At 42.6% G+C, this 13,378-nt stretch overlaps 2 protein-coding genes across 3 annotated transcripts in view; one reads left to right on the top strand and one right to left on the bottom strand.

Moving 5' to 3' along the window:
* LOC135409345 (uncharacterized) overlaps nucleotides 1-5,625 on the bottom strand; it is a 33,420-nt gene extending 27,795 nt beyond the window's left edge. Inside the window, exons 1-2 of the mRNA XM_064644775.1 lie at nucleotides 5,605-5,625; nucleotides 3,953-4,931 (exon numbers count right to left, since the gene is read on the bottom strand). Coding sequence (XP_064500845.1) covers nucleotides 4,296-4,931; nucleotides 5,605-5,625 — 657 coding nt within the window. The 3' untranslated portion in view covers nucleotides 3,953-4,295. The remainder of the gene's footprint in view (nucleotides 1-3,952; nucleotides 4,932-5,604) is intronic.
* The window catches only part of GALNT11 (polypeptide N-acetylgalactosaminyltransferase 11), a 46,146-nt gene continuing 37,148 nt past the window's right edge, over nucleotides 4,381-13,378 (top strand). The window contains exon 1 of one of the 2 annotated variants that reach the window (XM_064638561.1): nucleotides 4,381-4,475. The gene's annotated coding sequence lies outside the window, so the exon portion shown is untranslated. Of the gene's footprint in view, nucleotides 4,476-11,482; nucleotides 11,593-13,378 lie in introns of those variants that run through there. The other variant, XM_064638581.1, reaches the window with a different exon arrangement.

Genomic DNA, 13,378 nt, shown 5'->3' with positions numbered 1-13,378 from the left:
TTTCATACATAATCTCTTGTATTCTTCTACTAAATGCTGAATTCCTGTCCTGCTGAATCAACCAGCTAAGGAAACTTAAGGAAATATCATTAGAAACCAAGCAATATTCCCTCTGTACAGCCTGGCAAAGCCTATAAATTCTGACACTCAGATTGAGGTGTCCCACGGAGATGTCTTCGTGTGAACACAGATTCCTCCTAGAGTCGATACAGAATTACTCAATACAGTTGATGGGTTCAAAATACACTCATATTTCCACTTCAGGTGGTCTGGACAGTTTGCTGTGCAGCCATGAGCAGGGTTCAGCTTGACAACCACCAGTGCTTAGTGACAACTGTGGTGGACTGAGACATCAAAGACTTCCATGGGAGACTTCAGATAGAACAGGTTTTTGGGAGCCCTGCTGCTTCCTGGAGCAGGAGGCCAGGTAGAAAACTCCACATGCCTGAAGTGGCACTTGATGCCTGTGTTTATGTGACCAAATCCCACATTAGTTCTCTGCTGAGTGTAAGGAGAGCTTAGACATCTGGTTCACATGGACACACCTACACGCTGAAACCCAAATTTAGGTGCCTTAATCTGCTGGCTGAATCCACCTCTTTACTTGGAGATTTCCTCAGCTGGCAGCTGCATTAGCATTATGTCTGAGGGGCTTTTTCTCATTTCCATTTCTAATCCACTCATGAGAACATTTATACTTTTGGCCTCTCAGATACCCTTGCAACAATTTACAACTGTAACTCTAGAGAAAAGATACTTTTGTTTCTTTTAAATTTATTGTCTGGTAATTTCACTCAGGGCACCTAAATTTTGTGCTACAAGAAACACAGAATTCACTTTCTCTATGACAAGAGATTTTAAACTATTTAAGTGTATTTAAACACCCTTTTTTTTTTTTTTTTTTAGGGAAGCAATTACTTACTTCCAATCAGTTCATTGCTTTTCTTTCCAATCAGTTCATTGCTTTTCTCTGTACCTTTCTTAGTGCTTTAGGGAGAATTTCACACAATATTCAAGATGTGCAAGCACTTGCAGTTTTACAAAGCATCCTGTCTGGTTCTTTATTCCTTATCTTAATGTACCTAACATCCTTTTGGCCTTTTCACCTACTCCAAAGCATGAGAGATTGATGTTTTCAACAGACTAGCCATGATAGCTCCATGAATTCTTCCCCGAGTGCTCCCAATAAATTTAAGGGTATGAGGAATGATCTTGTTCTACAGGGTTTTCCTCAGTGCTGGATAACAGTCTCTCTCTTCTATTCAGACATCTATTTTTGCAAAGGTATTTAGAATATAATCCCTTTGAGATCTTCACCCACTATCAAATTTGATATATATGGCCCAAGATTTCAAAAGTATTTGAGAAGAGAGAGCAGATCAGATAAACCCATATACATATTCAGAGTTGTCATTTGACCCTATCTTCTTTGGAAAACAGGCAAAAAATCACATTAAGTGATCTGTAGTTGGAAGGAAGAGGTCTGAGAGCAACCAGACAAATGTTCTGCTTCCTCAAACACTCCAAATAAACTCTGCAGCACTTACAAGGATTTTTTTAAACCATTCACAGCCATAATCACATAGAAATTCTAGTAGGGGATGTGCAGATTGACTTCAGTCACGGACAGCATGTAGGCAAACAATTGTAACAGGAAACAACTGAAACAAATGCAAGTTTTCTCAGTTGGAGTTTCCCCCAGTCTTCTCTATCTCAGCTGATCAACAAGCTCTACAAATCATCTGGGGAAATTTGTACTGAACAATTTGGAGTTAGAAAAATAATATACATTAATTCTGTTTGGTTTTGGGGACATTTACATCCTTTTTCACAAAGGAAGTGAGTCAATCTAAGAAATGAGACAGCATTTAAACAATATCTTTTGCAGCTCAGTGTCCCTTTCTCTTGTGTCATTTCTGTCATGTCCGAGACATGCCAACAACAGAAATGACATTTCAGTGCTTGAGTACATGTGGATTCCAGATTCTGACCACAACCCACACTGACAGAGGATTACTTTGGGTTATGACTTCTTGCCAGCACTTTTATATGAGTTCTTGTCCCTTGCTGTGAGCAGGTTGGTAGTGGGTCAATTAGTTAACACTAAGGAGTTATCACAGAGTTTATTAAGCAATTGGGCTGGACAGATTATCATTATCAGGAATTTTGAGAAGTGAAACACGTATCAAAGACCTTACAGTAAATGATGCTAAAATGTAGCAGTTTATTAATTCTGTTAATAAAATTATAATCCAAGCATCAGGGAAACTCTTTGTGATAAGAACCAAAAGACATTAAATACCTGGAATTACAAGGTAGGCAACAACTGGCCAAATTAGAAGGACTTCAAGGATAATGGTTCTGCAGAAAGCAGATAGCATATGAGCTGAGGTTGCTTTTACCTAAATGAGCTTAACACACACCTCCAGTCCTCGGGCTCAATTATTGTAAGAGAGATCAAAGCTATGTGTTAGCCATTATGAAACAGGAGTTATGAAAAGCTGTCTCATGAGGGTGCTGGCTGTGTGGCTATCTCACTTAACTGCACACCTTGCTTTCATCTTGATCCCTGCTACCTCCTTGTCATCTGCCTACTAACCCCTCTACAGGCTGTCACTCCTTTTTCTCTCACTGCAGCTCCTGATTACGGATTGCCTTTTTGCCCTCTGTGCTTTAATGCTGTACCTACAGCTTTTTGACAGGTTCTTTACTCTGCTGTATTTGTGTGTTATAAAGCATCTTGCCATAATCTCTGGATACCGGGGGCAATATCCGCCAAAGAATGGGCTTGGGTTGTGTCAACCCGGTTTAATTTCCACTTCCCTACAATAAAATCTGCCATCTTCAAAGTGTCACTTGGCAGCTCAAGTTCTGTAATCTGGGTATTTACAAAGGAAGCTCCCAGTACAGACTATGCTGTTCAAATCTGACAATGAGTTTCTTCTTAAACCTCACCAAGGTTTATGAATCCAAACCCTTCAAGTTTCACCACTTTTTCTGGAGAAAGGACACCTGCCAAGTCAGTCCCACATAAAGACAGATCTGTGGTATGGTGGGCACCCCACCATGCTGTGGTCTAGCAAGCCAGTGGATTGATCTTCAGGACAAGAGGCAGTGGGCAGAAACTGAAGCACAGGCAGTTCCACTTGAATATGAGGAAGAACTTCTTTGCTGTGCAGGTGACCACACACTGGAACAGATTGCCCAGAGAGGGTGTGGAGTCTCCCTCACTGGAGATATTCCAGAACTGTCTGGATGCAGTCCTCTGCCATGTGCTCTGGGATGACACTGCGTGAGCAGGGAGGTTGGACCAGACAACCCACTGTGGTCACTTCCAACTTGACCCATTCTGTGGTTCTGTGATCACTTACTGTGGATATCAAAGATCTGAGGTTTCAATGCTCCTCTCCCCTGTGAGGATGCGAATCTTGTCGCTATGGGAGCACATTAAATGCCAATATCAGATCATTTCAGGGTAGTTGTGGTTGATTTCCCTCAGCTATCTCCCCCTTCCAGCTCAAGAAACCAGCCCCCTACATTCCACAGAGCTACTTAAACTACAGGGTGAGGGAACCATAGCTGGTCAGCCCAGATATCCTGACAGCCTGACCTGCACTCCTTTTCTCCCCTTCCAACCCCTGGACAAGCTCAGGGACTGGAGCATCTCTGTTATAAGGAGACTGTGGGAGCTGGGCCTGTTTAGTCTGGAGAAGACTGAGAAGGACCTCATGAATGCATACAAATATTTCAAAGGCAGGTGCCAAGAAGATGGTGCCAGACTCTTTTAAGTCGCACCCAGCGACGGGATGAGGAGCAACAGCCATAAACTAAACCACAAGAAGTTTCACCTCAACATGAGGAAGAACTCCGTTACATTGAGGTGTCAGAGCACTGGAACAGGCTGTCCAGCGTGGTCGTGTATTCTCCCTCTCTGGAGATATTCCAAACCCACCTGGATGCATTCCTGTGTCACCTGCTCCAGGTGACCCTGCCTTGGCAGGAGGGTTGGACTGGGTGATCTCTAGAGGTCCCTTCCAGCCCTAACGATTCTGTGATCCTGTACTTCCAGGGCCGCAAAATAAACACCTCCGTGAGGGGCTTTAAACTTCAGAGAGCGCTGGAAGGGACCGTGCAAGCTCCGTGGGACGAGAAGAGAGATGCACAGCAAATCTGAGGGGAGAGGGGGAGCGAAAGCCGCACATCCGCATCCCTCCATCCCTAACCCCCCTCACCCCCCAGCCCAGGTCGGCAAAAGGGAGCCGAGCAACAACCCCACAGCCCCTCCGCTCTGCCCCTCAACGCTCGCCATGTTCTCGGACCGTCGCGGCCCCGCCTGTCATGGCGGCGGCGGCGGAGGAGGAGGAGGAAGAGGAGGAGAAAGGGGAGGAGCAGGAGGAGGAGGCGGCGGTCACATGGCGGCAGCGCCGCCGCCACAGCGGGCGCGGGGTGGGCGACGGGGCGATGCCGCCGCCGCGGTGAGTGCGGGGCTGCGGGGGACAGGGGCCGTGGCGGCGGTGCGAGGGGAGGCAGCCCCGGCGGGGGAACCGGCGCCGGTGTGAGGGGCAGCCCCGGGGGGACGAGGGACGGGGCCGGTGCGGTGCGAGGGGTAGCCCGGGGGTGATGAAGGACGGGGCAGCCCGGGGGGTGAGGGACGGGGCCAGGCTCGTTGACACGGTAGTGTTCGGTCGTAGGTCGGACTCGGCGATCTCAGAGGTCTTTTCCAACCTGGTTGGTTCTGTGATTCTGTTTTCCCGCCTGCCCTGAGGGACGCGGTTCCCGAGCCCCGGCGGCGGGTCAGGTTCGGGGCTACCCCCTTTCTGGCACTCGTACGAACTGATAGCGGTGGCTGCCCAGGCGGGTCCCCGGGTGATCCAGCTGCGTGCTGAGGGCTCTTGGTTTAAGGGGAGACCGAGGGACTGGAGCCGGTTGTGCTACATAGCATGGAAGATAACGTAATTACTGGTTTTTCAGTCTGTAAGTGCATGTGAAGGAGCAGCAGCAGCCCGCCTGCAGGTAGACTGAAACTGCGAATCTCAGCCCAAAATGTGAGGGTCGGCACGTGTTAGTGTTGCTGGCGCTGCTCCGTTCATTGATTCGTTTGCGGGATGAGGTCAGGCATTGCTTTTTGGAGGGCTGTGTGACCCAGCGGTGTATTAAAGCTTTCTTATCTTTATGACCGGGAAATTTATTTTTAAACTGTTTCTCCTCTCCCCCCCCCCCCCCCCCCCCCCCCCCGTATTTTTCAGTATATACTTTGCCACATTGAGGCTTCTCTTTTCCTCTTAGCAAATATGTGCTGTTCTTCGTGGCTGGTCTCCAGTCCTTCTAGTCAGTTCATTGTTGCCATGTGGTATTTTTCTTTTTTTTTTTTTTGTGCGTTGAAGCTTATAAGGAAGGCTGCAACAGAACATACTGAAGCAAATTAGCTGTCTCCAAGTTACTTGCAAGGCAGAATAAAGGTTCCATGGTCGCTTGTTTGTGAGAAAGCAGATGGATCTGAGTAAGCGACCAAAAGCTCTGTGCCACTGGCAGTGGGGAGCTTAGCAGGTCAGAATTCTCTGCTGTGATGTGGCACTGGAATCAAACACTGTGTTCAGGAGTTGCCTGTCCAGACAGCTGCTTCATGTTCAATAGTCTCCTCATAGGTGTCAGCCTTAAAACTGGAGTTGAGAGTAATTGAAACATTGGTGGTGTCTGTTGCAGCATCTCTGCCAAACAGTATCTTGAGCTGTTTTCAATATCAGTTGCAGGGCAGCTGCAGTAGACCTTATAGAACTTTACTGTATAATTAGATGTAAAGTGTAGCCCCTACTCTTCCAAAGAAAAAAAAAAATCTCATGACCTGACTTTGTTGCAGCTCTGTAAACAATCAGTGCTTTATCCGTTTGGTCCCGTGGATTTGGAGCATTGCTTTCTGTTTGAAGGAATGGTGAAATCTCTTGGTGCCAGCACAGTAACTGTGCAGGTGGGCAGGATCCTCAACATAACACCAATATGCTGCCCTTTTTTTCCTGGAAAATGTATTGCAACGTAAGATCAAATCCCTTCTGTCCTTAAAAAAAGTATTCTGTAAGTGACATTAAGTATTCTTGAATGCTTAGTGATCTAGAGTCTGCTTTTTTTTTTTTCCTTTCATATGGATGTCATCTTAATAGGCAACTGTTCCCAGACATCTCTGATTAGGTTAAGCTGATCCAAGTGCAGGCTGTGCCCAGGAAAGGATGGTATCAACCTCTCCCTGACAGTATGTTTCTGCCCTGTAGAGAACCTTTAAATATGTGAAATAGTCCAGCTGGGATTCCTAGGCCTCCTTTTAGGACAGCATAAATGTCCAGGTGGTTCCAGATAAGAGGCTTTTGATTAACAGGCAATTGGCCTCCCCCAGTATAACTGTGTCTGAAGAACTGCATGCCTTCTGCATAAGCTTTTCCTCATCTCTGGGTAAGATAAGCTCCTGCAGAGTTTTAGGAGCTCTTCTGCAGCAGGGAAGGAAAGAAATAACAGTGCAGCTCTAATGAGCCTTCCTCTCTCAGCCTCAGATGAGGACAGCAGCATGCTAAGTGGTGTGTGTTCTGGTGTCAGAGAGTCTGACTGCAGATTTCAGGGCCTGTTGCCTGTCTTCTACTATGTAATCACATTTTCAAAGGATGGAAATCAATACTCCATTATGCACAGAAGTAACTCTGGATAGAGTTCCTGACAAGCTGCTTTGTGACAGTAGTTTATAAGAAAGGATCAATCTGATCATCATTTTCATAGTGATGTAAAATAACAGTAGGTGTGATTCAAGCATTTTAGGAGGCAGAAAGCCCTGAAACAGCAAAGAAAGGGAAATAAAGATGAGTTGATAGTATTTTGAAAATTTATCTGTACAAAATATGCTTCCCCATAGTAAGTGATGAACCCCTCAAATTTTTAATGGTAGGTATAGGACATGTGTGTGGTGTGGGTCACATGGATGAGATGAGAAGCAGTTAGTAAAAGTGGGGATTTTGGCTCTTCCAGCAAGAAAGAACAGCGTACTGTGGGGTGAAAAGAACAGAGGGAGGATCATTCTGCATTTACATTGCCTTGGAAGGTCCTGTAGAACAGTTGCAGGCTGAGCAGCTGTCAGGCTGAGTTTGGCACTGTGTTGATTACTGAAGCAGAGAGGTAAAGGAAGGCTTCCAGCTGAAGGGAAAAGGTAAAACTTTCAAAAATTGCAGTCGTTCCTTTCTGTGACAGTTATTTGTCAACTTCCTAAGCGGTTCCATCTGCCTGGGTAGGTGATACTGCAGTTACAGGTATCCCCAAAATCAAGTAATTTCCCTTAGTACTATTCATTTTGGACAAGGTGTTGCAATACAACTATGTTGCTTGCTGTTGGAGAGCAAAAGTGTGTTCATGCATTTCAAGGTCAGAAATTAATTTGTTTTTTCTTTCTCAAAAATATTGCAGAGGTGAAGTCTGTTTCAATCTCCATTAGAGTGTGGGAGGTAGATAAACTGTCTTCTTATCTAAAGTTTCTTTTTAAAACATATGGTGGCTTATGGAGATGAATAAATCTGCTGTTGCAGCTACTGTGTTAATGTATAAAGTACTGTCAGTACAAAGGCCTTGGCTGTTCAGCCATGAGTGAAAGCATTTGTTCAGCTCATTTTGTGTAAGTTAATAGTGTGCACCACATCCTTCAGCCGTGTTCTAGCATGTTTCTCATGTGAGTCAGCATTGTGTAATAATTAGTGTAAATACTCTGTTTGAAAACTCTGTAAAAACTAGAAATATACTGCAGCAAAAAAGGTGGAAAATTGAGAAGCTGATTGTACTGTTTCATTAAAAAATTGACGTCAAGTATATTTAATTTCAGATATTTTGTTGTATGAACTTCTGAACTTTTCCCATGAGATGATGCTAAATCTGTCGATTAAACGACTGATGGTGTTACCAAACTGTAGAGTACAGAGTGAAGTACCTGTAAGAGTGATGGGTTGTATCTCAGTCCTTTCTTGTGCAGTCTGGGGTTCTGGCAGCCAGATCCTTTGCATGTTTGAAACTGCAACCCAGTGCTCAGGGGTGAATAAGCTTTTCCATTGTTTGCACTAATTAAGAGACCCTTGATACAGGGAACCTCAGGACTTGGTACTGCCTGCTCTGTGCTTTACAGTGTGAGCAAGAAGTAGGTGTGCAGGCCAAGGAGGAGTCCAGAGCCCACCACCCCACACTGCTCACGGGTCTTTGGTGTCTTTGCTGTCTCTAAGTTTTATTTGGAGCAGGTGAGCTCTTGTGGTTTTCTCTCTCATAGCGGGGGTGGCATTGCAGGTTCTCCATTTCTGAGATTGAAGGTTTGCTGTGACTGGCAGGTTTTACCTTATCAGCTCAGCTGTGGTGACTGTTCACAGTTGTGCTCCAACCTGGACAAAAATAACTTCTCTGCTGCACAAGAGGGAAAGAATATGTGCATGAAGAAATGCTGTAGAGAGGCTGATGGGAGGTAACTGCTTAACTTCTTGTCATTCCTAAGACTTCAACTACGAGGCACCACACCATTTAAGAAGTTGAATTTTAAATTGACAAGTTAAGCTAATAAACTTGCAGAGGCATGCTGAGAGGAAGGCACCTCAGTACAGGGTTGCTATGTGCCAAACTGATTTAAGCAAATCCTTAATGAAAGTTAGGAGCGTGTTCATGGAGGTCTTTTTAGTTTATATAAAGCCGTCTAAATGTTGCTTGGCTAAATGACATGGATTTTCTTGTGCAGACAAGGATTTAATTAGATGCTTTAAACCTTGGAGGTGCCCGTAATTAAAACAGAGATCCTTTTCCAGGAGGCACAAACTGTCCTGTCTTGATTCATAACCCATTATGAATCAATCTTTGTAGGTATTTTGACTATTTTGCCAGTTCCTCAAGTAACATCAAAACCAACAGCTATCACTATCTCTGTTGATGCTTCTCATATTTGTTATTGAATATATTTTCTAGAATGTCTCTTTGGTCTTCTGTTTCCTGGACTACCTTAATTTTGTCAGTTAGCATGGATGCCTTATCTCTGGTGTCAGCAGATGCTGAGACTCATCTCCTGTGAACCAAGACAAGGCTGAGTTCTGGATTGCACATTAACCTTCCGTGCTAGCAGTGTGTTGGGAAGCATGGCTCCCAGTGAAGTGGGAAAATTTATTTTTGATCTGCTATTCATTTTGTTGCAACATCCATGATTTCAACATCAAAATCCTGAGTATGTTTTCCCATTAGAAACATTGGCAATAGATCAGTAGAAGAAAAGCGACCAAGAGGGAAAGGAAAAGGAGTGGTCCACAACTCTTTCCTCAAAGGGATTTCCTTGGAGAAGGAGAGATTGAGTCTGTATGATCATGGAGAAGGAATGAAAGACAAAGAAAGGGAATTTTTGGCATAACTTGTTGAAATTTTCTCTCCCTACACATAGTGAAAAATCTCTTTCTGCTAGTGGCTTATTCTAACCCAAAAATCTAAGTATTTGCCTTAATGCATCAGGTTTTATAGGGGAAAGCTGAGAAGACACTGAGTTGCCAAGAATCTCATCAAAATCTGTAGTAGAGCAAATAGTTCAACCAGAACAATCCGTGGGTCAATCTGATACCTGTACAGGTGTCCTGGTACAGTCAGGGAGTTGAAGAGAACATGTGGTAGGTTTATATCCTTAGGATTCCTCTCTTGTATTGATGGCTGGAGACATTAGTGAGAAAATGAAAGAAGTAGAAAGAAATTACTTTAAGCTTCTGGTCTGAAATGGATCCAAAGCAAGAAGACTGCAGGGTTTTGGTCTATCTCAGACTTTCTTGCTGGGGAAAAATGAAAGTTCCAAGTGGCGTGGATACTGCGGGCTCTGTGCTAAAGCTTGGAGTGAGAAACTCCAAGTGACCTTTGTTTCTGGACATGAGAAATGCAACTGGACATTGAATTCAATTTAACTCAACTCCTGCCTTTAGTATTTTTTCACTTCTACTGTTTTTTTAGCGATAGCATCCACCGGAAAACCTCAGGCCATGATATATGGAGGAAATCTCTAAGATAGTACCATCTCTTAGTACTATCTCTAAGATAGTACCATGTCTACATGGAGAAATGTAACAGGGTTAAGAACTCTGAGCAGTTCAGAATGAGTTAAATATTTTCCTATCAGAGGCAGTTTGGGGATTTAAACTGTAACTGGTTTTAACCTCACCCCTAGTTCTGAGGCTATTTCATCTATTGTTTATTTTTTTAACAAATAACATCTCTGTATGTTAATATGCATTACTCAGGCTCCATAAAGGTGTTTGCTCCTGGTCTAACAATGAAATTGCAAGGACATCTTAATGTATTTTTATGTAAGTTGCTGTCTATTGGAAAGGAAAACCATGCAGAAAAAAGAGAAATGAAGTAGACTGGTAGGATTTGTGGGGAATAAGCTTGGAGGTCTAGGAATTCTGTAATCTGATGCTGCAGGGTAAATTGCAGCATAACCATTCTCATTCCAACGGTTTACAATTCTGTAGTACTAATAGTAACTTAATTGCAGTGGTTTTGCATTTAGTACCTGTTGAGGTAGAGTCTTTTGAAGTTTGTAGTGTGAGTTGGCAGATGTTTTTTGTGTATTTTTTTGTATACAGCTGTCGATATCACTGCTGAGTTCTGTACAAGTGGATGGTAGGTGTCTTCTGGGAGATGCTGCAGAACTTGTGCCAAGTGCAGTGTCCATGGTCAGTAGTCACAGGTTTAAAACTGAGATTGGTTACCCCAGTTTTCACCACTCTCCCACTCAAAAGTACTTGAAGTGAGGTCTGTTTTACTGCCAAATTGCTGCCAGCTTTTTTGGTAGGAGGACTGTACAAATGAAGTCTGGTTTTTGGTTTTGTTTTTGTGTGTGGGTGGTTTTTTAATTTTTAAAAAAAATTTCAATTTTATTTCTGGAGTTGGAAAATTTATTTTCACTTTGCTTGTAAAAGGCTGGAAAAAAGCCCAAAACTCTTTTGGTGAAGATTTCTTAAGATGAATAGCAAACATACCTGGAAAACTTCAGTCAAAATATGGAAATCTTGTGAAGTTACTAGTGATTTGGAAAATGAAGAGTGAAGGAACTTATAGAAGTGACATTTTTATACAACTTAATGATAATTTTCTTTAGCATTTCTGTAGTTTAATCAATTGATATTATAATGCCACACATTAATTTGCTTCTCTAATGAGTGACAGAAAAATGACCAGGTGTATATTGCCAAATCTGTGGGTCCATACAAATCATTCATCAGCTGGAAAAAAATAAAAAGAATAAAAGAGAGATGAAAAATAATGCCAAACATATTAAAATGTATCGGTGCCTTTGAGGCAGTGTATGCAGCCAAATGAGAAGTAACCATGCAGCATTGGTGTCCTAAGACCCATCCAAAGTGGCCTGTTTCCATAGGGAAACCTGTGTTTGTCACCCCATTCCCAGCTGGGACTTGCAAACAACAAAGCGTTAAGTTTCCGGCTCAGCGGTTTATTGTTCGCTGGGAATGAAGACACCGAGTGGATGTGGCTGCTGCTGCAGTCACTGTGCTTTCCCCGGGTAACCTTGCACTGCTGCCTCAGTGCCGACTCTTCTGGAAGAAGGTGAGGGCTCTACAGTTCAGCTCTTCCTGTAGAAGTGGGGCTGATCTAATTACTTTGCATGAATCTGCGTTTTTACTCTTATTTCGGTGAGCTTTGCAGACATAAAATGTGAGGAGCAGCTAAGTGGATTTTAAACATTTAGAAAAGGTATTAAGCAGCTTAGTTGTCTGTAGTTGACCTTGTAAGCTCCCTTACATTCTGCATTTCTATATAGTGCTGAAGGGTTGTTAAACTAATATTTATATGCATGGATCTTTAATGTGAGAGGGATGCATTGAACAAGTTGTCAGTGTGGGTTTTTTAACCTTGCTGTTTCCTAAGCTCTGTGGGAAGAAGGAAGGGCTGCATTATAAAATGCATTGCATCTTTCTTTGGAGGCAGTGCATTAAAATTCTGGCTTCCTTGAGAGCCGGTTTTACTGATGAAAAGAAAAAAAAAATCTCACTGTTTGAATCAGAAGTATTTATTAGCAAGAGAAGAGGAAGAAGGTATTTTTAGGACTCCAGGAATGGCATGACATGTATTTGTGTGCCAGATGGCTTAAAGTAACATCCAGCCGAGCAGCCCCACGGAGCAGCGTTTGTCAGGGGGATAGGTAAGAAAATTCCTTTGCTTAGGACTGTGCTTTGGAAAACAAGTAGCTTTAAAGGATTTTGCTAAGCTCATGTTTCTAATCCAAGTGCACTTTGCTTTCTCTAATCAGAGTGGACTATTATGTTACTTTTCTTGATGCAATGTTGTATCACAGTGGGTTGTAACTAAACCTGGGTGTTCTTTTCAGTTGTTTGTTAACATGAGCTACTAATTTACCAAACTTTTGTTTCCAAAACTTGTAACTGCTTTTTCCATTAAAAGTGTGTCCTTAAATCAAAACCTTGTGAAACACTCTCGCTCCTTGGAGAGGAGGAATATGTGGGGAGAAAGGTATCCTTTATCAATAAGGAAAAAAACCAGTATGTTTTATTGTTGACAAAGAAGTGAAAGATGTTACTGCAGAAGATACTTTAAGATTTCCTTAAGGGTGCTTTTGAAATGGAAATGGATAAAGAAACTTCACATTTTTATTATGAAAAAGCCAAAGTGTTTGGATTCACTCCGGTATGGCAGCCTGCTAAGTAAATCTTTTTTATTGGAGTTGAGAAATTCCAAAAAGCTTGATAAGCAAAGTTATGTTCCTAGAGGAGGCGTTTCAATATATAGTTCACAGATTTGAAAATGATGCTATGCAATATTTAGACATCTCTGGTTGAAGTCCAAAAACTGAAATACAAATGAGTATATGAGTGAGTCATTTGACACTGGAAAAATAGTGAGGGCTGAGAACCTAAAGACATAAAGAAGATGAACTTTTAAGTTTATCCTGTAACACTTTATGCTTTTCAGACTTAGTGTACTCATAATATAGTTTCATAGGTCTTCAACAATTCATGTAACTAGTCTATCTGTGTGCCTTTCTTTATCTGTAAAATATAATGAAAGTTATTGGTATTTTAAGATTATCTGTGAAGTGTTGCTCAAGATTTTGTGTTCATTCCAGGATTTATTTTAGGTGGTATGACATGGATTTATGTAGCTGTGCTGAAATGACTAAACTGTTGGCCCTAAAAGCTTCTGAAGTTGAATTTAGAAGGGACTTGCAGAGGCTAATTAAAAATAGATCTTAGTGTGTCATCTCATTAAAATGAATGGGAACAGTGATCTTATGCAAGAGGACAGCCTGTGGTCCACAGGATATTTCTGTGAATGAGGGTGGCTGTGACTGAACTTATATTAGTCTTTTTTAGCT

Source organism: Pseudopipra pipra, chromosome 1 (assembly GCF_036250125.1).
Source record: "Pseudopipra pipra isolate bDixPip1 chromosome 1, bDixPip1.hap1, whole genome shotgun sequence".
NCBI classification, from domain to species: domain Eukaryota; kingdom Metazoa; phylum Chordata; class Aves; order Passeriformes; family Pipridae; genus Pseudopipra; species Pseudopipra pipra.
Note: the sequence above shows the minus strand (reverse complement) of the source record. Positions and strands in the feature narration are given on the sequence as shown.